This window comes from Venturia canescens, chromosome 5, assembly GCF_019457755.1.
Source record: "Venturia canescens isolate UGA chromosome 5, ASM1945775v1, whole genome shotgun sequence".
In the NCBI taxonomy this organism is placed as follows: Eukaryota; Metazoa; Arthropoda; class Insecta; order Hymenoptera; family Ichneumonidae; genus Venturia; species Venturia canescens.
In genome coordinates, this window is record NC_057425.1 from 16,783,440 (window position 1) to 16,811,155 (window position 27,716).

The 27,716-nt window shown below is 38.9% G+C and overlaps 2 protein-coding genes across 2 annotated transcripts; one reads left to right on the top strand and one right to left on the bottom strand.

Annotated features, from left to right (window-relative positions):
* The first annotated feature begins 12,682 nt into the window (after positions 1–12,682).
* LOC122410987 (sentrin-specific protease-like) lies at positions 12,683–14,065 on the top strand. The gene has a single exon (XM_043419495.1). The coding sequence runs from the start codon at positions 12,683–12,685 to the stop codon at positions 14,063–14,065; it is 1,383 nt and encodes a 460-aa protein (XP_043275430.1).
* A 4,417-nt stretch (positions 14,066–18,482) lies between these two features.
* On the bottom strand, positions 18,483–19,600 carry LOC122410988 (vicilin-like seed storage protein At2g18540). The gene is made up of 2 exons (XM_043419496.1): positions 18,600–19,600; positions 18,483–18,522 (listed from the first exon to the last, which is right to left on the bottom strand). The coding sequence occupies exons 1-2, from the start codon at positions 19,598–19,600 to the stop codon at positions 18,483–18,485; spliced, it is 1,041 nt and encodes a 346-aa protein (XP_043275431.1).
* Positions 19,601–27,716: the final 8,116 nt, after the last annotated feature.

Genomic DNA, 27,716 nt, shown 5'->3' on the forward strand with positions numbered 1-27,716 from the left:
CGCGCCTCTCGAGCGGCCTTATCTAAGCGTGAGAGTGAGCGAGAGGGCATGTGTGAATCCTTTGCCCCGTATACGAGGATGACTGCATCGGGCCGAGGTGTCAGCTGTTTTTACGGCCCCTCCTGTCCTTCTTTTCCCCCTGCAATGATGTGCTCATCATAAGCACGTATTTGCATAAACGTCTTAGCCTTCTTCACCCATCAGTCTTCAATCGAATCGCGCGCGAGCATCTCGTCCCGGTCACTCTTATATTCTGTCCCTCTACAAGTTTTTTCTTTTTTTTTGTTTTTCCCTCAAAATGTATCCACGCTACCGCTATTACGAATTTCTGTCTCGCTCATTTACGTGCCGCGTCATACGGTTGTTGAGCGTTGCGTCCCTGTACATCCGTACCGACGCTCTAGAACAATTGTATCTCCACGTGGTAGATTTAATGCATAGCGAGTTTATAGACAGGAGGTTGGGCCGGCCCATCCAAAGCGAGGAGGCAACGCCGGGTGTGAACTGTGTGGTGGTGCTGCGGGGCTCGCGTATTGCGTACCGTGGGGAAATCGTGTACCGTGATAGCGGTGATTTTGTCGAGGTGTAGCTGGTGGACCACGGTGACAGTGAATTTTACGATCTAAACTGTCTCTACCACCCCTCACCGGCATTAGAGGCGATACCGGCGCTCGTGATAGAGTGCTCCCTCCACAGCCTCGCCTACTTAGAGGCTTTTCACTATCCCATCCATGAGATGGAAGCGCTGTGCGAGGGGCCTCTTACGGCTACGGTCATGAGCCCTCCTACACCTCACCCCCTGAGCATCCAGCTGTTTGCTGAGGACGGCCGGGATCTCGGGGGTGTTCTCGTGAACGAGCTGCCGGCCGACTATCACGATTACGACGAAGGGGTTGAAGACGGGCTCCTCGGCGTTGCTGCCGCCCCGGACGACCCTGAATAGTAGCGTGTGCGTGCGTGCGTGCGCGCGCGCGCGCGCGTGTGTGTGTGTGTGTGTGTGTGTGTGTGTGTGTGTGTGTGCGCGTGAAAAAACGATAGTGCGCGAGACAGCGTCGTGGAGCCTGGATCGGGGACAGAGAGAGACGCGTCACCCTGGTGAGTTTTTCAATATATATTTTTTATTTTATTTTATTTTTATTTTTTCTTTTTAATTCTAATTTTTTGCTTTTTTTATCCATTTTAAAAATAAAATTAATATAGAGAGAGAGAGATTTTTTATTTTATATTTTTTCAGAAATATAAAATAAAAATATATATATATATATATATACTGTAACGGTACGTTTGTGATGCACACCGTCACGCCAAGATTCGAGCAATTCTATAATAAAGAAGAGCGGGCATGAAGGAAAAACAAAAGTAAAATGAAATTAAATTGAAATGACAAATGCTTTATTCAATTTTAAATTGTTTTGAACCAAATTACAAAGATAAAGGCTTTTTATTTGAAATCGTGTTTTTAGCTTTATTTTAATTGCATGAAAAATTTTATTTCCGGTATTTTTCTTTGTAAAAAGAATAATTTTTGCAGAATTAATTATCATAAACTTCGCATGAATTTATGCTCGCTTTTATTAGAATAATAACAATTAATAGTATCGCTTGCAATAATAATGATTCAATAATTCTCGCCAACGCTGGCCTTGATAAATTTTTAATTAATTTTGTTTGATAATTCGATCATTTGATAATTTGATAATTGAGCTATAATTTTTAGAAACTCACTTTTTGACTCTATACAATCCAAATTAATTGTTCGAGTGGATTTTTCTGATCGATCTCACTCTTTTGACTCGATATAATTCAAATAAATTGTTTTCAGTGAGTTATTTCGCTTTTTGAAATAATTTAATTGGCTCTAAATGACTCGCAATTGTCTCGTTATGAGAATAAAGAAAACTTGTTTGGTTTTAATGATTTTTAATGAATTTAAAAGAGAATTAATTGAATCGCCACTCAGAAAACAATGACTCATTGATGGAAAAGAATCCACCCAGAGTTCTTGAGACAGAACGAAACCGAACTGTCCCGGCCCCTCTGGCGTGGAAAGGTAGGAGTCCTACCCAAGAATCTTGTGACCGAACGAAATCGAACGGCCACGGCCCTCTTGGATAGAAAAAGGATTGGAAATCTACCAGGAATCTTGAGACAGAACGGAATCGAACTGTCCCGGCCCTCCTGGATAGATCGGAAACTCTCACCTAAGAATCTTGAGTTCAAACGAAATCGAATGAACCCGGCCCTCTTAGCGTGAGAGAGGAAAGGTGTTATTCTGTTTGAATTCTGAGTGGGATAATAGCGATGTTATTTTACTCTTTGTTTTTAGAGCTATTTTTGAAATGAGTGAAAATTCTATGTTTCTTTATTCTCGATTTTATGGCGAGTTCACGCGGCGAGATCCGGAGGCAAGACTGGCTTTTTGTTTTGGCATGCGAGTCGAGCTCTCAGGGATTCGAGACGTGACTGGCTCTTAGCGTGGCGAGATTCGAGACGAGACTAGCTACCGGAGCTTCTGCGCTCGGGTTTTTATACTCTCTCAAACAAAGGAAATAATAATAATAATACGATGGACTTTGTCCCGTTTCATGATTCGCTCAGTGATTTAATCTTGAACCAGGGACTCCTACGCTAAATTCTCTCATTGGCTCGGTGAGGCCCCGCGTGAGTCCCAATTCGTTGAATTGAGCTAGAGTCACAATGCGCATGTGCAAGAATTCGATATACTTCAATAAAACAGTTTTTTGATCAATTTTAAGACTTTTCTCTATTGTTCTGTTTTATTTTCAATTGATTTTATCCACAAGAACCTTTTTATTTAATTTTATTTCATTATTCGTTCAAAGTTACGTTCTTGCATGTGGCTGTGGAAAGTAGGTCATCGCGCATGCGCACTGTGCACGCTCGATCTTCCAAAAAAAAGTTTTCTTAAAAATTTGAGTAATTTTGACCTGAAATTCACACCCGTTTGTTCAAAATATGTTTCTTTAATAGTTCGCATCATTATTTTTAATAAGAAAAAGATTATTTAATTGATATTCAATAAAATAAAGAATTTCATGAATCTAGGGAATTTTGGTGGAACGAAATTAAGTTGGCAGCGCTGAGCGCCTCACTTCCCAAATTTCATCAAAATGAAATTTGATTTGGGATAGTGGGAGGACAGGGCGATGATATCTTGAAGATGATGATGATGATTTGCAGGTTTCTCGAGGATCTTGATGTTTTTTCAGCTTGGCTCTAGATGACAGCGATGTTGATTTTCAGCGGAGTTGTCGATGGTGATTAGTCGCTCCAAAAATCGACCTCTCTCTCCTGCTCTTCCTCCAAGTCCATAAATTGCAGATGTTCTAATTGCCTCAGCTCAGCCTCGATTGGGTCGAAAGGGTCCTGCCGTTGCTCTCCATTTACCAGTCTTTGTATTTCTTCTGGTGTTGCACATTTGATGTCATCTCGAAGCGAAAATGCATATTCGCCTTCTGTAGCATATCCACGCTGAATGAGGCTCTCCCGCAGGTTGACGTAGTGTGGAGTGATAAAAAGATCGACCTCATGTCCATCTAGGGTTGGATGATCCCTGAGGATGTTGACTTTTGCCCTTTGATTGACTAGCTTTCGTTGATAGTGAAGGCTGCAAACCATATCCCATCGATCCCCAATGTACGGTTTAATGTTGGTGATGTATGCCTTTGTACAGAAAGGTGGCACGCTGGCAAATCGATATGGTAAATTATGAAGTTCATCAACGGGATGCATGAGCGTCATCCCTCGGTCAATTAGCATCAAGGTAGCTTCTTCATCCTCGACGTTGGTCAATCTCCCACGACAGGCACGGTCACCATTTATAACAGCGTACATTCGATCTGTTTTTAGAGACACCCTTTGATCGTGTCGTCCGTTTGTGAGTTCGATGAATAATTTTTCTTCGAAAATACGCAGCTCTTCAAATTTTGAAGGAGTTCTATACGAAAAGTTGGTTGGATTAAGAAATTCCAAGATCTTGACGTCATGAACGCCCTCCCAAGTCGCTGGCCATGGAGAAGGTGTTGGAACTCCCGGAATGACTTGTTCGATTCTCATTTTGAGATAGTTTTGGCAATTGGGTGTGAGCTGGTAGAAGGTTCGACTCGAGGTGTTGCTTGTAGCTCGTCTCGATGTGGACTGAAGGATCGCTGCTCCGCTCGGCTGCTTTTATACCGCTCCGGCTTCCCCCACTCCTCGCTCGGTGGTGCTGCCCTCTGGTGGCCCATGATGAGTCGAGTTGGTGTTTGGGGAAAGGGAAATTACATTTTTCTATCCCTACTCCTACTTTTGAGTACTGCCCTCTTATTGTCCCCCACTTTTTCAATTTATAAAATTTCCCCCTTAAATGTTTCCCTTCATATTTTTTCTTTTCTTTTTATTCTTTCAGGTAGCGAGGTAAGTATAATTTCTCCCTTTTTCATTAAAATAAAATTTGTTTTTTAGGTTCAGGTGGAAATTTCAGGTAAGTATCGCTTTTTTTTTCGCTTATTTATAAAAATAATAATAATAATAATAATCCTTTTTTATTTACAGGTTTCGCAGAAGTAAAGAAAAACATCGGAAATTTCGTGTGTAACAAAATTAGAAATAACAATATTTTGTGACGAAACACTCGCGCGACGGCCCGAGCCCGTCGAAATTAACGAAACTTCGCGATTGTAAGATCGCGGACAAAACATCGCGGCGACCACGCTCGTCGTTATTGACAGGTGGCGGCCATCTTGGGCCGGTAGGCATGAGCCCGAGCGGGGCTACCGGCGCCGCTCTGAACTTCGCCGCGCTATATTTTATCGAGATTAATTCTTTTTACATTTTTGTTATTTCAAGTCGCCCGAGCATGTAAATACGATCAAAATTTACAGAAAAATAACAGGAGTCTAAGGAAAATGATCACAAGTCAAATTAATAGTATAAAAAACAATCACATGTGAAAAATGTAAAAATCGACTCCGACGCATGCGCGGGGAGAGCGTCGATGGGCTATAGGACGCGTACGTGACTTTTAGCGATTATAATTTTACGAATCATATTAAAACAAATAACAATGCCAAATTAAAGAAGAAATTGAGTAATAATTGATCAAATTCAAGTTTTTATTGTTTAACATCGGAATAAGCTGTAAATCATAAAAAGCGGTAGTCTGCGCATCATATGCTAGCCCGCTCGACCAACGGGAGATCGCGAATCATGGCAACGGGCCAATCGGAGAGGACGTAACAAGTTGATGCGCAGAACCGGTCGAAAACTGAGATTCTCGGCGCTCGAGAATTTTATGGTGGGGAACGGGGTATAAGAAGCGCTGCGCGACTCATTCGGCAGACAGTTCTCCCTGGCTAAAGAATCAACTCGGACCTCTCTCAGTACATCAGCCTCAGCGATACTACACCTATCCTCAAAATCTTTGGGGTTCCCGTAGCGCGGACTCTCGGATCGACTCGGCGACGTCTCGATCCCATAGCCCGTGGACGGTGAATTGCCTATTTCCTTGGATGCCTGGATTCTCGGAGCGACTCGGCGACGTCTCGATCCCATAATCCAGGGTCCACACCTAACCTCTAAAAAATTTCCGGCTTTCCGTTGCACGGAGTTCTCGGATCGACTCGGTGACGTCTCGATCCCATAACACGTGGACAGAGGGTTACCTCTACCCTGTAAATGCACGGACTCTCGGAGGGATTCGGTGACGTTTCTATCCCATAGCCCGTGGTTTGCATCCTACCTTTTAACGTTTTGTTTCTTTCTTATTGTTGAGGAGGATTAAAAATTCATCTTATTATCAAAAATTAAATTCACGTTTGAAAAACATTGTCCGAGGTGGTCCAGGTAGGGAGATCTAGACCCATAATAATCCAAGAAACGATAGTTGAAAATTAATTTTATATCGAGTAAAAAGAAATTCAAAATTGTAAAAGCGAGCAATATTCTTGGATTCACTTATTCTTAGAGCTAACGTAACAGGACATCGGAAAAATTAAACTTTGCATTTATAGCGAATTTTTAGGGTTAAGGCGTGTCGAAAATACAAGACAAAAGCGTTAATTAGAATAAAAACAAATTTTTTTTTGTTTCTTTGTTAATTTTGTATAATTAAATTCCGAAAATTGAGAAATTAAAAATTATCTCAGACAGAGAATTTGCAACGTTTTCGGGTCTTTCGGGTCTTTTTCTCGCCAGATCCGATTAAACAAAGCAAGACAATATTAAAATCAAAATACAAATTTTATTTTCCGCGAGCCAAAGTGCTAAATCTTCTTTATTTTTGTTAAATATCGATCAAAATTGAATAAAATCGATTATTTTATTATTTCCACAAAATTCTTGGTTTCCGCGTTTTCCTTCATACCTGCTCCTTATTACTTAGGTTGCTCGAACCGACGCGTGGCGGCGTTCAGGCCAGGTCGGCAAGAGCGTTTCGTTACAACTGGCGCCCAACGTGGGGCAGGTATTGCAGGGGGACGCGGATATTCTACTTTGCTTAAATTACTTTTAAATTTGAATGAAAATTATCGGTTATACAAAAATGGCGGAAAAGACCGAAAGAAACGAAACAGCGAGAGATTCAGGGTTTCAGAATCCCGAGGACAATAGTGCAGGTGTTCAAAATATCGATTTAACTACCTCGATTCCTCCTCCAGGAGCCGGGGATATTTTTAACGAATCCCGGGGTAATTTTGGGTTACAGTTAGAAAAAATTGACGAGAATCCCGGGGATATTAAATTAGAGGAATTTGGCACTCCCGGATCAAATAGGGGAAAAATAGAATTTGGCGAATTAAATCACGAATTGTTAATGAGTTTAATAGATGCAATGAAAGAGATGAAGACTCAAGTGCAGAGCATGGCAAACGAGATCGCCCGAAACAATCAGGCAAACATTGATTTGAGGTCTGAATTCACAGAGAAATTCAAGACAATGCAAGCCACAATCGCTAGTGAGGTGCACCAAATATATGAACCAATTAAACGACATGTCACGGGCTTGACAAAAATCGTCCAAGACAACGAGTCTAAAAGTGCTGTAACCGAGGTGAGTATGGCACAAATGCAACTGGATGTGAACGCGATCAAAAAGAGGGTCGAAAACCTTGAGCGGAAGGACAAAATTGAGAGTCCAAACACGGAAAGTACGCGGATTGTTCAGAAACCGAACAAAGAAGTTTCTGACGACGAATCTGAAGAGGAACTGGAAGAAGAAAGAAGAGAACGGATTCGGACGATGCTGCCGATGGACATGCATCCGAATAAAATTAAAATTAAACCACCCACGTACGATGGATCAGAAAAAAAGAGACCAATGAAATTCATCAAAGAATTTCGGAGGTACTGTGAAGTCACCAATCCGACCGTTACGGAGATGAAATATTTGCTGGGGCAATGCCTCGAGAAGGCAGCCAAGGAATGGTGGGTACTCATCGAGGACCGCGTTGAAGATTTTGATGAAGTGGAGAAGAAATTCGTGGAGCGATTCTGGAGTATGGATGTGCAGAGAAAAGTGAGAAAGGACCTCGAGTTTGGACACTACTCGGATAAGGACAATAAAATATCCAAGGTGGAGTACACGATCCACATCTTCGGAGCCGCTAAGGATCTCATTCCTCCTCCCAGTGATGAGGATATAATTGCGTCACTCTCGCAACACTATACGGACGAAATCCAAGCAACAATAATCAGCCGAGGATTCAAAACTCTAGAACAATTAATTGAATTCCTGGGGAAAATGGATCGGCACGGACCGATTAATTCGAAAAAGGAGAAGGAAGCCGCTCAATCTTCCCCAAATCAAAATCAAAATAAAAACGAGCAGAGACCGTTCCGTATGCCGCAGCAAAATAATTGGAATAACCAAGGAGGTTATCAAAATAATTCCAACCGTGGCAACCCGAATTGGAATCAAAATAATCGACCGAATGGGGGATACAACAACAACAGCTGGAACAATCAACAGAATCGAAATTACCAGCAGAATTATAATCGGCCCAATAACGGTCATTATCAACAGAATTACAACCAGCGGCAAAACAACGGATATCCTCAACAAAATCGCTATAACGGAAACTACAATCAACAAAATGGTTATAATCGCCCAAATCAGAATCAAAATTCGAGACCTCAACAAAACAATGGAGGATACAGACCGCCAAATAACTCGAATAATCACCAGCAGAATAATCCTCCAGAACAACAAATTCAAGCAATAGAGGTTCATCAAGAACCACAGCCATCGACTTCTCAAGCGGGAAACGAATAAACGTTGTACCCGTGCTCGAAAAAAATGATCAAATAAAAGGAAAAGGAAACGAACGAGGTACAACGGTGGAAGAAGAAAAGAAAGACAATTCGCAGGATGGTTTATCGGAGGACCTCCAACAAAGAAGCGAAACAAACAAAACAGAGGAAATTAAAGTGGCCATCAACACGATTTTTACGGATACAAGAGAATTTTTAATGGAAGAGGAAATAAATGGAGAAGCGGTGCCTATAATAGAATGTCCAGAAATCTATGCTAAGATTGAGGGTATTACAGTGACTGCGTTAGTTGATTCAGGGTCGAGAGTTACTACAATTTCAGAGGAATTTTATTTAGAGAACAAAGAGATTTTGAAAAATTGTCCACTTTTACCTGTCACGGGAGTGACGGTAAAAGGAGCGATAAAGGGAAAAATGACAAAAGTCAAAAATCAAATAATGGCGAGAACAGAGATTGGGAAGGTAAAAACGTACGTTAAATTTTTAATAATTCCTGGTTTGATTAGAGACGTTTTGCTCGGTATTGATTCCTTGCAACCGCTCAAAAGTTTGATTAATTTGGAGGAGATGTCTTTACGAGTTAAGTATAACGAAGTTATGGATGTAGTGCCCACAAAGGGGTCAATTGAAAAAGGAAAAATTGTTGGAGTTTTTGAAGAAGAAGTTGAAATAAATTTTGAAAAAGAGGAATTTGAGGACATTGAAGATAAAGTTAATGGGGAATTTTTGAAGAATTTGAATGAAATTGAAGATGTAGAGGATAATGAATTCATGGAGGCATTTTACCAGAGTGAAGAAAACATTTTTGAGCCAGAGCAAGGAAGAGGTGATGAAAAAGAAAATATTGAAGAAATTTTTGAGCCAATACAAAATTTGATTTTTGACGATAAAAACAGTGAGGAAATAACTTATGAAGAAATAGATGAAATAGTAGGACAGACTGAACTCTCGGGAAGGAAAAAAGAAATTCACAAACAAATAATATGGAATAGGAAGGAAGTTTTTCGTAAGACCACAGGAAGAATTTCGGTTTACGAACATCGATTAGACATTACGACGGATACGCCAATCGTTGCACACGCTTATGAGGTACCTTTAATGCATAGGGAAAAAGTAGACAGGGAGATAGAGAAATTGTTAGATTACGGAATAATTCAAAGATCAAACAGTCCGTGGATAAATCCCATAATTCCGGTTATAAAGAAAGATGGTACAGTCAGACTTTGTTTAGACGCGCGAAAATTAAATCAGGTGATGGCTAATGACCACGAATCAGTTCCAAACATGGAAGAAATTTTTCAGAAATGCCATTCGGCAAAAGTAATGACAACCCTCGATTTAACAAATAGTTTTTGGCAGATCCCACTCCATCCAGATTCGATGAAGTACACAGCATTCAGATACAGGGGAAAAGTCTACGAATTCAAAGTAACGCCATTTGGGCTCAAAACAAGTACGGCCGCGTTATTGCGAGCTCTTGATATAATTCTTTACGGTCTGGGGGATCACGTCATAAATTTTGTCGACGATTTGTTGTGTATTTCATCAAATTTCGATGAACACATGGCACATTTAGATGAGCTTTTAGAGAGATTACAGCAACACGGGATGACAATAAAATTGAATAAAGCAAAATTTTTCAGGCAAGAAGTAGAATTCTTAGGACACATCTTAACGACTAGGGGAATAAAGCCACAACCAGAGAAAATACAAGCAATTCATGATTTTCCGCCACCCAGAAACTTAAAGCAGTTAAGGGGTTTCTTGGGGTTAATTAATTACTATACTAAATTCACGAAAAAACATGCCGAGGAAACTATTCCACTTTTGAAATTGCTTAAAAAAGAAACAAAATGGCGATGGGGGGAAGATGAAAAGATCGCTTTCCAGAGAATTAAAGATTTATTTGTTGATAACGTTCTTTTAACGCATCCAGATCCAAAAAAAGAATTTATTTTGCAAACCGATGCAAGTAGCTATGCTTTGGGGGGCACCCTGGCTCAAAAAGACGGAAATAACGATTTAAGGGTAATAATGTTTGCGAGCCGTACGCTTAAGGGTCCCGAATTAGCTTATACAACAACAGAAAAGGAATTGCTCGCGATTATCTGGTCTTTAAAAAAATTCAGAACTTATTTGCTCGGAGCAAAAATTAAAGTGATTACTGATCATCGAGCCATCACTTTCTTAAAAAATTGTCAATTATTAAACGAGAGATTAACGAGATGGATTCTCGCCATTCAAGACTACGACATAGAATTCGAGTTTTGTCCGGGAAATAGAAATGTAGTAGCGGATGTCTTGAGTCGATTAAATCCACCAGATGCTGGGGGGCGGAAAGGAAAAGAATTGGTCATTAGTACAATGTTGGCAATAAAACCTTCGCAGGAGTTAGAACAAATGATCAGACAGGTAGGACTTTGGCAAGAAAGAGAAGATAAGATCAGGGAAATTAGGGAGAGGATACAAAATGAACAAGACGAAAAATATCGAATAAAAAATAACATTTTATTGAAAAAAGTAAATTTCGAGTCCTGGAAAGTAGTTTTGCCGCGAGAGATCCTCCATCTTCTCGTATCTGAAACACATAAAATGTATGGTCATGTAGGCGCGAAAAAAGTATGGAAAATAATAAAAGAAGATTTCACTTACCCGAGATTATACCGCATAATCAGACAAATTCTTGGTTCATGCGATTCTTGTCAGAGAAATAAAGTTCCTAACCAGCATTCTTATGCGGCACAGCAAAATATCATTCCGGAGGGACCGGGAGATATTGTGTCGATCGATTTTTTCGGTCCCTTGCCAGTTACAAAAGGTGGAATGAAACACATTCTCGTAACAATAGATGCTTTTTCCAAATTTGTAGTTTTGTACCCTCTCAAAGCGGCGACAGCGCCGGCAACAATCAATAAAATTTTTAACCACTACATTCCGGAATTCGGCAAACCAAGGAAATTGCAATTTGACCATGGCACACAATTCACTTCACGATTATGGTTAGGGAAATTAGCCAGTGAGGGGATTCAGCCAGTTTTTTCTTCTATTCGTCATCCTCAGGGAAATATAGTAGAAAGAGTTAATAGAGAGATAGGGAGATTTTTCAGAACATTTTTTACTGATAAGCACACAGATTGGCTAAAATGGGTTCGAGTAATAGAAGATTGTATGAATGAAACGCATCACGAAACAACCGAGTTGACACCCATTGAAATCCAGAGAAATATAAAACCACAAAGAATTTGGAAAAACTGGATTCAGGTAGAAAAAGACGAACAATTCAATGAGGAAGAAGGGATTGAAGCTAAATTAATGCTGGCCAGGGATAGAATAGTGAGAAAAGGCAGGGAAAGAGCTCAAAAATTTGATCAGAAGCATAAATTAATTAATTTCAATGAGGGCGACCTAGTTCTGGCAAAAGCGTGTAATGTAAGCGATCCAGTTAATAAAAAAATGGCGAAATTCTTTTCAATTTACGAGGGACCATATAGGATTAAAAAGCAAATAGCTACTGCAACATTTATTCTTGAAAATCCGGAAACAGAAGTAGAAAGAGGGATGTACCATGCCGCGAATCTCAAGAAATACAAAAATTGATGAAATTTGCTGATTCCGAGTGAAATTACCGGGATGTATTTAAATTAACTATGTAACAAATCTTTTCATATCATTTCCAAACGATTCCAATGCAAAAAAATTGCCAAATTACAATAAAAATTTCAAAATTTCACGTCAAGCGTCGTACAAAACCGTTACGCACCCTCCATCCGTATTTCTTCTACGGGACTATTTAAAAATCAGAAAAACGCATAAAAACTCGAGAAAATTTAATAATAATGGAAGGAAAAGAAAGAATCACAATACTGAGGCATTTTGTTAGCAATAAGAGCAATAAACAATGACAAAACTCATTTTTATTAGAAATTTCAAAGACATTACAAAAAAGGGTAAATATTGCATTAGAGAGCCATAATTACTCGACTGTTCAAGTTAATTAACAATAAGATTCATTTAAACAACCGAAAAACAATTTGAGAAGTTTGCGATTGCGTCATGCTTTCGGCACGACCGGAAGTTCATGAGAACGAAGTTTTAGGCATTAGTTCCCGAAGTATCCACGATCGGCGAGTGGCGCTGTTAGCAGCCGAACTCACGAGCGTTAGCGAGGTCCGGCCGCCATGTCAAGTCGTCATTCGACAACGGACACTCGAACGAGACGGACGTGGTTTCTCGAGCGAAAATCAAAAAGTACGAGAATTCAGAGGGACTTTGGAATTTTTAGGCGAGAAAAAGGTAAAAATTACAGATTTAGGCGTACTAAGCATGAGGAATGACGAAAAAGTAAGTAGATAATAGGAGAATCAAAGATAGGAAAAATGAGCGGGAGAATTTTCTGGACGGATATAGGAACAAGATGGACGCAAGCACACAGACTGAAGTTGGGCGAAAGAGCTTCGCCCAACAAACAGACGGAGGAAAGGGAGAATGGGTGAAAGAGGATAAGGAGGTGGAGATAGTGAGGGAGATAAAGGGAAGGAAGGATGAGGAAGACGTCGCCATTATTGCGGTGTTTTGCCCAATTGCGTCGAATAAAAAGACGAGGGATGTGAAGACGCAAACCGCGTCTTCAACAAAGGAAAAGGGGATGCAGACGGAATGGATGCTCCACGTGATTGAGGTGGAAGAATCACGGAGGTCGAATCGGGACCTACTCCTTCGATACATCCAACGCCAGTGGGATTTGATCGAAGTGAGGGAGGCATTTAAAGTGCCGGCCATCCTTTCACCCATAAGGGAAGTTGAGGACAAGGGGGAAGAATGGAAGAAATGGGGACCAGGAGAGTTTGTATGGATTGAGGACGACAAGGAGAACGACAAGAACAACGACAACGAAAAAAAGAAGGAGGAGACAAAGAAAAAAGACAAAGAAAACACAGGAGAAAAAGTTAACAACAAGGATGTGAACGAGAAGAAGAGAAAAAGAAACGAAAACAATGGACAACAAGAAACAAAGAGGATAAAGGAGGAGGCAGAAAGAAAAGACAAGGAGAACATAGAAAACAAGAATGACAACAACGAAAACAAGAGGAAAAGGACAAGCAATGACGGGGAAAAGCAAGTAAAGAAAATAAAAAAGGGAGACGAAGAAGACAATGACAACGAAATCAACAACGAAAAGAAGGGAAAGAAAAACGATAACAATGGACAACAAAGCACAAGAAAAGTAAAACAGGAAGATCTGCAAACGTTGGAAGGGACAAGATGGCTGAACGACGAGATCATCAATTCATATTTTGATTTGATCAGCAAGGAGAGAACTTTCGGACAACGGGTATACGCGATGAGTTCATTTTTCTTCCCAAGACTGCATCTGAATGGCTATGAGGCAGTGAGAAGATGGACGAAGAAGATTAACATCTTCAAATATGACAAGGTGCTTGTTCCCGTGCATTTGGGAAACCATTGGTGCCTCGCCATCATCAATTTCGAAAATAAAACCATCATTTATTATGATAGTTTTAAAGGAAAAAATCCCAGATATTTGGAGACTCTTCTCCAATATTTAATCAAGGAAGCAGGGCAAAAAGAAGAGAAGCCGATAATCAAGGAAGAATGGCATCTGGCAACGAAACAAGACATCCCTCGCCAAACAAACGGGTACGATTGTGGAGTATTCGTTTGCATGTACGCCCGAAACGAGATCTTCGGAGGAGAAATGGATTTCACCCAGAACGATATGCCTCAAGTGAGACAGAGAATGATGCGAGAATTGCAGGCAGGAAATATTGAAATATAATCTTAGCTCCTTTAATATTGCATAAATGCAAAATTACAAGGATTATAAATCCTCTATATTTTTTTTATTTATTTTTTAGTTGTTTGTGATACAGGATCTCAAATATCCTTATTTTTGTTATGTTTTATTATTTTATTTTGTTTAAAACGTCAAAATCAGTCGAAACGCAATAAAAGACGTTATTCTATTTTCCTCTAAAGTCTCCGGTGTTTTTTATTCTTTAACCTGAAAATAAGCATCCTATCGTTGTCCTCTGGATTCTCTGCACCTGAAAAGCATAAAAATACTTACCTGCGATGACTCGGGAAAGTCTGCGCCTGAAAAAGAAGAACAAAAGTAAAAAACAGCATTGAAATTTAAATTAGAAAACGCGAAAATTACTTACCGTAGAGAAGCGATGTCCTGAGAATGCTGAACCTGAAAAATAGAAAATATAATTAAGGAAAGTTTAATTAGAAAATAGAATAAATCACCTTACTTACCTGATGAGAAACCGATGTCCTGGAACGCGCTAGCCTGCAAAAGAAAAGAGAAAAATTTTTGAATTTGGCAATAAATGCGAATACTTACTCGTCTAGATCCGATGTCCTGAAAAGAAAAGAAAAAGATTAGAAATAATTGTAAAAATTAGAAATGTTAGAAATTAAGTACTTACCTGTAACACTGAAAAATAAGGAAAAACGAATCGGAAAGGGAAATAAGGGAAGAGAAATGGAAGTGGGGATGAAAAATGATGGACAGAAGAGTGAATAAGGACTAAGCAGTGAAGTGGGGGTAATATGGACGAATAAGAGACTGTAAAAGTGAAGTGGGGGTAATATGGACGAATAAGAGACTGTAAAAGTGAAGAGGGGGTAATATGGACTGAAAATGAAAAGAGTGGGGAGTGTGAAAAGAGTGGGGATTGAAGTTGGGTATAAGAGTCGGAGCAGCGGACTCCGGAGCGTCATTCCAGCTCCGGTCCAGCTGCTAGCAACATCGGCAAGTCTACCTGATCGTCAACAACGACATCGGCAACAAGAAAGTTTCAACATAGAGAAATCAGCTAGTTCATCCTGAGCAACATCGAAATATCTTTCAAAATGAGGATCCACAACATTCCTGGAGTACCAACGCCTTCTCCGTGGCCTGGTACGTGGGAAGGGACCATGGAGTGCATCATCTTGGATTTCAAAAATCCAACGAACTTCACATTTACAACCAAAACGAAATATTGGGAGCTGTGCGACTTCGAATACGAGCTTGGGGCGCACGTCAACCGAATGGGGCATATGCAAAGGCCAGGTTATCAGATTGGTAATCACTACGCTTTGGAAATCGGCAGTGTAGCCCATCGCGTGGAATTGATGGGATACGAGGACAGTGAAGCCACATTGAGATTCATCGATCGAGGAACAACGCTTATGCATCCAGTTTTTGATTTGAGTGCCCTTCCGCATGCGTTCCTTGTGGCTCCACCCTTTTCATCGAGAGGTTACCTATCGGGAATTAAACCATTTTTGGGAGAACGATGGGAGGAAACTGTGTGCCTCTACTACCAACGGGCCTTGGAAGAAAAAAGAGTCAAGATCAAGATTGTTTCTGAACACCCTACCAAGGAGGCACATGAGGTTCGGTTATTCACACTGCCGCACAACGATAACTTGGGAGATCGACTCGTTCTTGAAGAGTTTGCAAGAGAAGGGACATACGAGTGTTGTTTAAACGATGACATCGGGATGATCTCTCCAGAGGAGATGCAGGACCTGATAGAGGAAGAAAAAGCAGCTGGTAACTGGTATGCCTATCGACGAGAACGTGTCCTCGGCGATCCTCCAAATTAGTGAAAAACGTCGAGAACATCGAAAAACGTCGAGAACATCGAGAACATCGAGAATATCAAGATCATCAAATCCATTCATCCCCAGGATCAACGCGTCATCTTTCCCTTTCAAAAACTCCATTTCCGATTTTCGAATGTTCAAATTTTTAAGCATTTAAAATTGTTATCTTATTAAACTAAGATTGGAGAACAAAAATCTCTAATTCTTAGATTTTTTTGTTCTGGGGGGCATTTGTGACGAAACACTCGCGCGACGGCCCGAGCCCGTCGAAATTAACGAAACTTCGCGATTGTAAGATCGCGGACAAAACATCGCGGCGACCACGCTCGTCGTTATTGACAGGTGGCGGCCATCTTGGGCCGGTAGGCATGAGCCCGAGCGGGGCTACCGGCGCCGCTCTGAACTTCGCCGCGCTATATTTTATCGAGATTAATTCTTTTTACATTTTTGTTATTTCAAGTCGCCCGAGCATGTAAATACGATCAAAATTTACAGAAAAATAACAGGAGTCTAAGGAAAATGATCACAAGTCAAATTAATAGTATAAAAAACAATCACATGTGAAAAATGTAAAAATCGACTCCGACGCATGCGCGGGGAGAGCGTCGATGGGCTATAGGACGCGTACGTGACTTTTAGCGATTATAATTTTACGAATCATATTAGAACAAATAACAATGCCAAATTAAAGAAGAAATTGAGTAATAATTGATCAAATTCAAGTTTTTATTGTTTAACATCGGAATAAGCTGTAAATCATAAAAAGCGGTAGTCTGCGCATCATATGCTAGCCCGCTCGACCAACGGGAGATCGCGAATCATGGCAACGGGCCAATCGGAGAGGACGTAACAAGTTGATGCGCAGAACCGGTCGAAAACTGAGATTCTCGGCGCTCGAGAATTTTATGGTGGGGAACGGGGTATAAGAAGCGCTGCGCGACTCATTCGGCAGACAGTTCTCCCTGGCTAAAGAATCAACTCGGACCTCTCTCAGTACATCAGCCTCAGCGATACTACACCTATCCTCAAAATCTTTGGGGTTCCCGTAGCGCGGACTCTCGGATCGACTCGGCGACGTCTCGATCCCATAGCCCGTGGACGGTGAATTGCCTATTTCCTTGGATGCCTGGATTCTCGGAGCGACTCGGCGACGTCTCGATCCCATAATCCAGGGTCCACACCTAACCTCTAAAAAATTTCCGGCTTTCCGTTGCACGGAGTTCTCGGATCGACTCGGTGACGTCTCGATCCCATAACACGTGGACAGAGGGTTACCTCTACCCTGTAAATGCACGGACTCTCGGAGGGATTCGGTGACGTTTCTATCCCATAGCCCGTGGTTTGCATCCTACCTTTTAACGTTTTGTTTCTTTCTTATTGTTGAGGAGGATTAAAAATTCATCTTATTATCAAAAATTAAATTCACGTTTGAAAAACATTGTCCGAGGTGGTCCAGGTAGGGAGATCTAGACCCATAATAATCCAAGAAACGATAGTTGAAAATTAATTTTATATCGAGTAAAAAGAAATTCAAAATTGTAAAAGCGAGCAATATTCTTGGATTCACTTATTCTTAGAGCTAACGTAACAGGACATCGGAAAAATTAAACTTTGCATTTATAGCGAATTTTTAGGGTTAAGGCGTGTCGAAAATACAAGACAAAAGCGTTAATTAGAATAAAAACAAATTTTTTTTTGTTTCTTTGTTAATTTTGTATAATTAAATTCCGAAAATTGAGAAATTAAAAATTATCTCAGACAGAGAATTTGCAACGTTTTCGGGTCTTTCGGGTCTTTTTCTCGCCAGATCCGATTAAACAAAGCAAGACAATATTAAAATCAAAATACAAATTTTATTTTCCGCGAGCCAAAGTGCTAAATCTTCTTTATTTTTGTTAAATATCGATCAAAATTGAATAAAATCGATTATTTTATTATTTCCACAAAATTCTTGGTTTCCGCGTTTTCCTTCATACCTGCTCCTTATTACTTAGGTTGCTCGAACCGACGCGTGGCGGCGTTCAGGCCAGGTCGGCAAGAGCGTTTCGTTACAATTTATTAAATCGTTTGTTTGGTTTTAACAATGTTTATTCATTTGTTTCATTTTGAAAACAATGATTTTTGGTTTGATTTATTAAATAATAACAATAATAATATTTTGTATTTAATATAACAAAAATAAATAAATCTGTTAAAAGAAAATTCTTCGAAATCCTTATCCTATTCGGCCTTGAATTAGGCTTTTTTTTATTATTTCGCGTTTTGCCGCCATGTCCTTTTGACAAAAATCAATGTTGCGCCCCGCCGCCTCATATTCCGTAAAACAGCAGACAAACACCCCACAATCAAAATTATTTGTTTGTTTCGGAATGTCCTTTTTTACGACAATTGACCACTCACTAGAGTCAAAAGGAGTTTGTTTTTTATTCGCCGCTTCCATCATCAAATATTCAAAAATAAGGGTAGGGTACTCTTTGTTATTGCCCATCAAACTATCGAAATAATTGACTCTGTGATCTTTCAAATCAATTGTGGCGAGGCACCAATGTGCTCCCAAGTGCAATGGAATGAGGACAAGATTGAAATTGAAAATATTAAATTTTTTTGTCCAGCGTTGGACTGCCGAGTATCCTCCTGATATTAACCGAGAAAAGAAAAAAGTCCCGAAAGCAAACGTTTTTTTATATTTTTCCACGATGAGCTCAAAATACCCATTGATGATCTCATCGTTCAGCCATTTTCTTCCATCCAGGGTCCTCAAATCTTCCTCTCTAATTTTCCGACCCTTATTTCTCCCTTGATTTTCCTTTTTATTTTTCGAATCCTCCTTCTTTAACTGCTTTTCCTCAACGTTCACTTCTTCTTTCTCGATGTTTGTTCCTTCTTTCTTTAGTTCGATGTTTTCGTTTTTTCTGTTGTTCGCCTCTATCTTCATTTTAATACTGCTTTCATTTCCTTTGATTTCATTGTTTATCCTCTTCCTTTTGTTGTTCTCTTCTTGCTTTCTCTCGATCTTATCTGCTTCCTTCTTTATTTCAGTTCTTTCATCCTCTCTTTTTCTTTTTCGTTGTTCATGTTCCCTTTCTAATTGTCTCTCGTTTTCTTTGTCTTCTTCTTTTTCTTTTTGGTTTTGGTTTTCTTTTGATTTTTGATTTCTTTGTTGTCTCTCATCATCCTTAATTATTTCGTTTTCCCTTTCTTCGTCCCCCCAGTAAAATTCGCCTATCTTCCAAGCTGTCCATTCCTTTCCATTTCTTGCGATTTCTTCCTTATATCTCTCTCTTTCTTTTTTTTCGGCTTCCCTTTGGTTCCTGTTCCACTCCTCGGTACTCACTGGCATGTCGAAATTTTCGCCATCCCTGATAGGCGACAGAGCGTCCGGAACAGAAAATTCTTCTCCAATCTTCTCAAATTTCTTGAATTTTTGAACAAATTGTTCAACGGCTTGCCGATCAGATTTCCGATCAACTTGAATCGGGATTAATCGCCAGACGAACACCTGTATAGCCTTGTCTTTAGGCTGTGCTGTCTGCGTTTTCGTTGATTGTTTTGTCCTTTTTGATCCCTTCACTATTTCGACTTTTGATTCGAATTTTTCGACCTCTTTTAATGTTGGGGATTCGTAAAATTTCTCCCAAACTCCTCTTTCACCGCTTAGCATGGCGAAATGCTTTTTCTTGACGACTTCGACCGTTTTCGTTGAAGCATCCATATTTAGCTAGTAAATTATATAATTTTGGTTCAAATCTGCTTTAATTATTCTATTAAATGTTTTCTATTACTTTTTACGGCAAATCATTACCTTTTTTCGCTTATTTTCCGCTTTTCTTTGTCCAAAAACTCGCTCTCGTTCGAATAGACGATTCGTTTGAAAATTTTAAAAAGGGGTATGCAATTTTTCCCTAGATAGGTAGACTCGCATGTGAAATACGAGAATCCTAGCCGACGCCAGCGACAGTGGCGAACATGGGAACTACATTTCACTAACTTTTGGCCAAATGTATCAAACTTCGATTTTTCTTGTTCTGATTGATAATTCTTATTTAATAAAAGTTTCTTTTGATAGTATTGAATGTTTTAAACCATAATTATGCATATTTTGCGTAAATAAATGAGAATTAAAACGATTTTTGTCCGATTTTTGATCTTTTGAAGCTTTTAATAGACTTCTCGGATTTTCCTCATGAGATTGATTCTTCCTTATTGTTTTCTCGTAAAATTTGTGCAACAAAGTGAATTTTGCTATTATGATTATTTTGACTGTTTTTTCGATTTTTCAAGAGAAAAATCTTTTTCCCAAATTAAATAATTAATGTCATTAAATGTCTTATACTATTCCCAAACTATTTGGAGTAATTTGAACAAAATCTTTTTAGTAATTTTTCACTGTCTCGTCAATTCAGTTTCATGACTTATAACTATATTTATTTTTTCTTTTGTTTTCGACTTTATAATTTTTTTCTTGTGATTTTCGTGTTTTCTATAAAATTGATAGCGATATGAGCTCAAAATAGCAATGTAAGAGATAATCGTAATTTCGATTCAATTGAACTAATTATTATTTGATAGTGAAAATTTTTACTTTTTATTGAATTGATTTGTTATTCTTTTGTAAATAAAAGGTAGTTTATTGGTTTTCATTAAACCTCCAAATCCTGATTGTTGTTGTCGTTTTCGACTTCATTTTTGTATTTTTTCAAATTAGCCACATGATACATCCCTCTCTCAATGCCGTTTTCAGGATTTTCTAAAATATAAGTCGCGGCTGCTATCTGTTTCTTGATTCTATAAGGCCCCTCGTAGATCGAGGAAAATTTGGCCATTTTCTTGTTGATTGGATCACTAACATTGCACGCTTTTGCGAGAACTAAATCATCTACTTGAAATTGAATCAATTTATGTTTTTGATCAAATTTTTGGGCTCTCTTTCGGCCTTTTCTCTGAATTCGATCTCTTGCAAGCATTAATTTTGCATCGATTTCCTGTTCATCTAAATTTTCGTTTCTTTCGATCTTTAACCAATTTTTCCAGATTCTTTGAGGTTTTTCGTTTTTCTGAATTTCAAGTGGAGTCATTTCGGTTGTCTCGTGATAAGTCTCGTTCATACAATCTTCTATTACTTTGACCCATTTTACCCAATCGGTGTGTTTGTCTGTTAAGAATGTTCTAAAGAATCTACCAATTTCGCGATTTACTCTTTCCACGATATTTCCCTGAGGATGTCTGATTGAAGAGAAAACAGGTTGAATACCCTCACTTGCTAATTTACTGAGCCATAAACGCGATGTAAATTGAGTACCGTGGTCAAACTGTAACTTTCTAGGCTTCCCAAATTCAGGAATGTAATGATTGAAAATTTTGTTTATTGTCGCTGGAGTAGTTGCAGCTTTTAAAGGATATAAAACTACAAATTTTGAAAAAGCATCGATTGTAACAAGAATGTGTTTCATTCCACCCTGAGAGGCTGGCAAAGGACCGAAAAAATCGATTGACACAATATCTCCAGGTCCTTCTGGAATGATATTTTGCTGTGCGGCATACGAATGCTGATTCGGAACTTTGTTCCTTTGACAAGAGTCACAAAAAGAGAGAATTTGTCTGACTGAATGGTACATTCTTGGGTAAGTAAAATCTTCATCAATTATTTTCCAAACTTTTTTAGCCCCAATGTGACCGTACATTTGATGTGTTTCAGATACTAAGCGATGGAAAACTTCTCTCGGTAATACAACTTTGTAAGAATTTTGATTGACTGATTTTAATAAAATGTTATTATTGATTTGAAATTTATCGTTTTCTTCATTTTCAACCCTTTCTTTATTTTCCCGGATTTTGTTATCTCTCGTTTGCCAATCTGCAATGTTTTTGATCATGGATTCTAATTCTCTTGATGGTTTTGTAGCTAGCATTGTATTAATAATTAATTCCCTGCCTTTTCTGCCCCCCGTATCAGGTGGATTTAAACGACTCAAAACGTCTGCAACAACGTTTCTAGCTCCAGGACAATATTCAAAATTGATGTTGTAATCCTGGATTGCTAGGATCCATCTCGTTAATCGCTCGCTCAATAATTGACTGTTTTTCAAAAAAGTTATAGCCTGGTGATCGGTAATGACTCGAATTTTGGCTCCCAGCAAATAAGTTCTTAATTTCTTTAAAGACCACACGATAGCAAGCAATTCTTTTTCTGTAGTGGTGTAAGCTAACTCTGGCCCTTTAAGAGTTCTACTCGCGAACATTATTACCCCTAAATCATTATTTTCATCGTACTGAGCTAGAGTGCCCCCCAAAGCATAATTACTCGCGTCTGTCTGCAAAATGTACTCTTTTTTTGGATCAGGATGTTTTAATAGCACGTTATTTACGAACAAATCTTTAACTCTCTGGAAAGCAATTTTCTCATCTTCACCCCAATGCCATTTAGTTTCTTTTCTCAAAAGCTTCAAAAGAGGTATTGTTTCCTCGGCATGATTTTTTGTAAATTTGGTGTAATAATTGATTAATCCCAGAAAACCCCTCAATTGCTTTAAATTTCGTGGAGCTGGGAAATCATGAATTGCTTGAATTTTTTCGGGTTGCGGTTTAATACCCTCGGTTGTCAAAATATGCCCCAAAAACTCTACCTCCTTTCTGAAAAATCTTGCTTTCTTTAACTTGATTGTCATCCCGTGATTTTCTAATCGTTCAAGCAATTCATCCAAGTGCTGCATATGTTCCTCGAAACTTGTGGAAATGCATAATAAATCGTCAACAAAATTTATTACGTGGTCACCGAGACCATGAAGAACAATATCTAAACCTCTTAACAAAGCAGCAGTGCTTGTTTTTAGACCAAAAGGTGTTACGGTAAACTCGTAAACTTTTCCGCGATATCGAAATGCAGTGTACTTCATAGAATCTGGATGTAAAGGAATCTGCCAAAAACTGTTGGTTAAATCAAGTGTTGTCATTATTTTAGCCGTGTGGCATTTTTGAAAAACCTCTTCGATATTCGGTACGGATTCATGATCATCTTGCATAACTTGATTCAATTTTCTCGCATCAAGACATAATCTAACTGAACCGTCTTTTTTGATAACTGGGATAATCGGATTGATCCATGGACTACTGGATCTCTGAATAATTCCATAATTCAATAATTTTTCAATTTCTTTATCAACTTTTTCACGATGCATTAATGGTACCTCGTACGCATGAGCAACGATCGGTTTATCCGTCGTAATATTTAATTGATGCTCATAAACGGAAATTCGGCCAGTGTCCTTGCGAAAGACATTTCGTCTATTCCAAAGCACCTGTTTATGAATTTCTTTTTGATTTTCAGGGAGACCGGTTTGATCTACGATTTCTTCTATCTCTTCAATTGTAATTTGATCATTGTTATTTTGACTATCATTAAAAATCAAATTTTGTATTGGCTGAACATTTTTTTCACTAATAATTTCTTTCGATTTTAATTTTGGCATCGGCTTAATAATTTTCTCTCTATTTTGAATTTCTTGGTTTGATTCACTTTCTAAATCTTTAATTTTTTCATTGATTTGAAAAGTTTTGATTTCCCCCCTGTTAACAAAATTCCTTTCTACTTCAACAACATTTTCTTCCATTACTTTAACTTCACTTTCAACATTTTCCTCTTCATTAACATTTTTCTCAACATCAACTTCAATTACTTCTATTTCTACTTCTTCATTTTCAACTTCTTCATCAATAACTTCATCATTAACTTTTTCTCCCACTTCAATAACTTTTTCAATTTTTTTAATTCCTCCCAAAACATTAACTTCATTTTCTCCCATCTCAACTACTACTTCTTTTCCAAAATCTTCTCCCTTTTTAACTTTTCTTTCTCCAATCAAAATTGTTTCCAAATTTTCCCCAATTCTTTCTTTCTCTTCTTTTTCAATCAATTTTTCTTTTTCAAAAGATCCCACTGTGGGAATCACATCAACTACATCATTATATTTTACCTGGAGAGACATCTCTCCCAGATCAATCAAACTCTTTAACGGTTGGAGTGAATCTACTCCCAACAATACATCTCTTATTAAGCCAGGGATAATCAAAAATTTGATAAATGTTTTTATTTTGCCAATTTCAGTTACAGCCATAATTTGATATTTGATTTTTGTCATTTTGCTTTTACCGTGACTCCCGTCACAGGCAAAAGAGGACAATTTTTCAAAATTTCTCGATTTTCGAGATAAAATTCTTCAGAAATCGTAGTCACTTTCGATCCCGAGTCAACGAGAGCTGTCACCTGAATGCCTTCAATTTTTGCATAAATTTCTGGACATTCAATAATCGGGACTGCTTCACCGTTGATCTCCTCTCCCATCAAATATTCTCTAGTATCAGTGAAAATTGTATTAATCGGAATTTGATTTTCACTGTTGAGGTCCATTTTTAATGCGTCGTGCGGGTAATTTTTAATTTTATTCCTTTGATTTCTCGTTGTACCTCGCATTTTTATATCATTTTTGTTTTCTCGATTATCGTTTTCGTTTATTGCGGGTACAACGCCTACGCGTTTCCCGCTTTCGAGGTAGAGGGTTGAGGTTCTATTTGCGCCTCTATTGTTTGAATCGGTGGTTGCTGCGTATTATTATTCGCAGGTGGCCGATATCCCCCGTTGTTTTGAGGTGGTCCTCTATTTTGGTTTGGCGAACCCCAATTTTGATTTTGATTTTGTGGAGGATTGTAATTTGGGCGATTGTTTCCTCTGTTTTGCCCGCCATTTTGTTGATTCCGATTGAAATTTCCGTTGTTCGGACGCTGGTTATAATTTTGTTGGAAGCTCTGATTGTAGCTCCTGTTTTGTTGCTGATTCCAATTATTGTTTTGGTAACCTCGATTATTTTGGTAGCCTCCATTGCTTTGAGTCCAATTCTGGCGGTTGTTCTGTTGCCAGTTTGAATTTCCACGGTTATTGTTCTGGTAACCTCCTTGGTTATTCCAGTTATTTTGTGGAGGCATTTTGAATGGACGCTGCTCATTTTTATCGTTATTTGGTTTTTGATTTTGAGGCTTTCCTTCCTCAGTTCCCGTGTTGACAGGCCCACTTTGATCGAGTTTTTCCAGAAACTCGATCAATTGCTCGAGGGTTTCGAACCCACGACTTATGATCGTGGCTCTAATCTCCTCCGTAAAGTGCTGCGAAAGGGATGCAACAATGTCAGGATCACTTGGAGGCGGAATCAAATCCCGAGCCGCTCCGAACGTCCGAGTTGCATACTCGACTTTAGTTAATTTGCCTGGCTTTTCAGGATATTTCCCGAATTCCAGGTCTTTACGCACTTTTCGCTGTACGTCGTGACTCCAGAATCGATTTATGAATCGTTTTTCGACGTCGTCGAAACTGTTAACTTGGTCCTCGACCAGTTCCCACCATTCCTTTGCGGCTTTCTCGAGCGATTGGCTGAGTAGATATTTCATTTCGGTGAACGTTGGGTTCGTCACCTCGCAATAATGCCGAAATTCTTTTATAAATTTGATTGGCCGCTTGTTGCTTGACCCATCAAATGTTGGAGGCTTGATTTTAATTTTGTTGGTTGACGTCATCTCGTTTCGGAAGGTCTGTTTTTGTTGATGCTCCTGCTCTTCATCATCCGACTCTTCATCTTCTTCCTTTTCTTCTGGAATGTCTGTCAATCGTGGATGGATCCGGGTACTCTCGGTATTTGGACTGTGTAATTTGTCCGTCGACTCCAAATTTTCGACCCTTTTTTTGATCGCACTCACGTCAAGTTGGATTTGGGCTACGTTTACCTCTACAACGGCACTTTTGGCCTCGTTCTCTTGCACGATTTTTGTAAGGCCCGTCACATGACGTTTTATTGGCTCGTATATTTTATGAACGTCACTAGCAATTTTAGCTTCCATCACTGTTAACCTATCTGAAAACTCTGTTTTTAATTCATGATACGCCTGGTTATTTTTCGCGACCTCATTCGCCATGCACTGCATCTGGGATTTCATCTCTTGGATTGATTCTATTAAATTAATTAGCAACTGATTGTTTACTTCTACAGTGTTGATTTTAACCCGATCGGATTTCGGCGTGCCGAATTCCTCTAATCTTTCTTCTTTATTCTCATCAATTTTATTTTCAAAATCTTCCCCAAAGTTAGCTCTAGATTCATTGAAAATATCCCCCGCACCGGGTGGAGGCAACGTGGTCGTGAAATCGTTTGACTGAATTTCATGCTCTGGATTTTGAAATCCCGAATCGCCAGTGGCGTTATCAATTTGTTCTTTATTTTCTGCCATTTTTAGATTTCGAATAATTTTCATTTACTGAATTTACGAACCCTTGTTTTTCCTACGCAATGCCCGTCCCTGTTCGGGCGCCAATAGTTGTAACGGTACGTTTGTGATGCACACCGTCACGCCAAGATTCGAGCAATTCTATAATAAAGAAGAGCGGGCATGAAGGAAAAACAAAAGTAAAATGAAATTAAATTGAAATGACAAATGCTTTATTCAATTTTAAATTGTTTTGAACCAAATTACAAAGATAAAGGCTTTTTATTTGAAATCGTGTTTTTAGCTTTATTTTAATTGCATGAAAAATTTTATTTCCGGTATTTTTCTTTGTAAAAAGAATAATTTTTGCAGAATTAATTATCATAAACTTCGCATGAATTTATGCTCGCTTTTATTAGAATAATAACAATTAATAGTATCGCTTGCAATAATAATGATTCAATAATTCTCGCCAACGCTGGCCTTGATAAATTTTTAATTAATTTTGTTTGATAATTCGATCATTTGATAATTTGATAATTGAGCTATAATTTTTAGAAACTCACTTTTTGACTCTATACAATCCAAATTAATTGTTCGAGTGGATTTTTCTGATCGATCTCACTCTTTTGACTCGATATAATTCAAATAAATTGTTTTCAGTGAGTTATTTCGCTTTTTGAAATAATTTAATTGGCTCTAAATGACTCGCAATTGTCTCGTTATGAGAATAAAGAAAACTTGTTTGGTTTTAATGATTTTTAATGAATTTAAAAGAGAATTAATTGAATCGCCACTCAGAAAACAATGACTCATTGATGGAAAAGAATCCACCCAGAGTTCTTGAGACAGAACGAAACCGAACTGTCCCGGCCCCTCTGGCGTGGAAAGGTAGGAGTCCTACCCAAGAATCTTGTGACCGAACGAAATCGAACGGCCACGGCCCTCTTGGATAGAAAAAGGATTGGAAATCTACCAGGAATCTTGAGACAGAACGGAATCGAACTGTCCCGGCCCTCCTGGATAGATCGGAAACTCTCACCTAAGAATCTTGAGTTCAAACGAAATCGAATGAACCCGGCCCTCTTAGCGTGAGAGAGGAAAGGTGTTATTCTGTTTGAATTCTGAGTGGGATAATAGCGATGTTATTTTACTCTTTGTTTTTAGAGCTATTTTTGAAATGAGTGAAAATTCTATGTTTCTTTATTCTCGATTTTATGGCGAGTTCACGCGGCGAGATCCGGAGGCAAGACTGGCTTTTTGTTTTGGCATGCGAGTCGAGCTCTCAGGGATTCGAGACGTGACTGGCTCTTAGCGTGGCGAGATTCGAGACGAGACTAGCTACCGGAGCTTCTGCGCTCGGGTTTTTATACTCTCTCAAACAAAGGAAATAATAATAATAATACGATGGACTTTGTCCCGTTTCATGATTCGCTCAGTGATTTAATCTTGAACCAGGGACTCCTACGCTAAATTCTCTCATTGGCTCGGTGAGGCCCCGCGTGAGTCCCAATTCGTTGAATTGAGCTAGAGTCACAATGCGCATGTGCAAGAATTCGATATACTTCAATAAAACAGTTTTT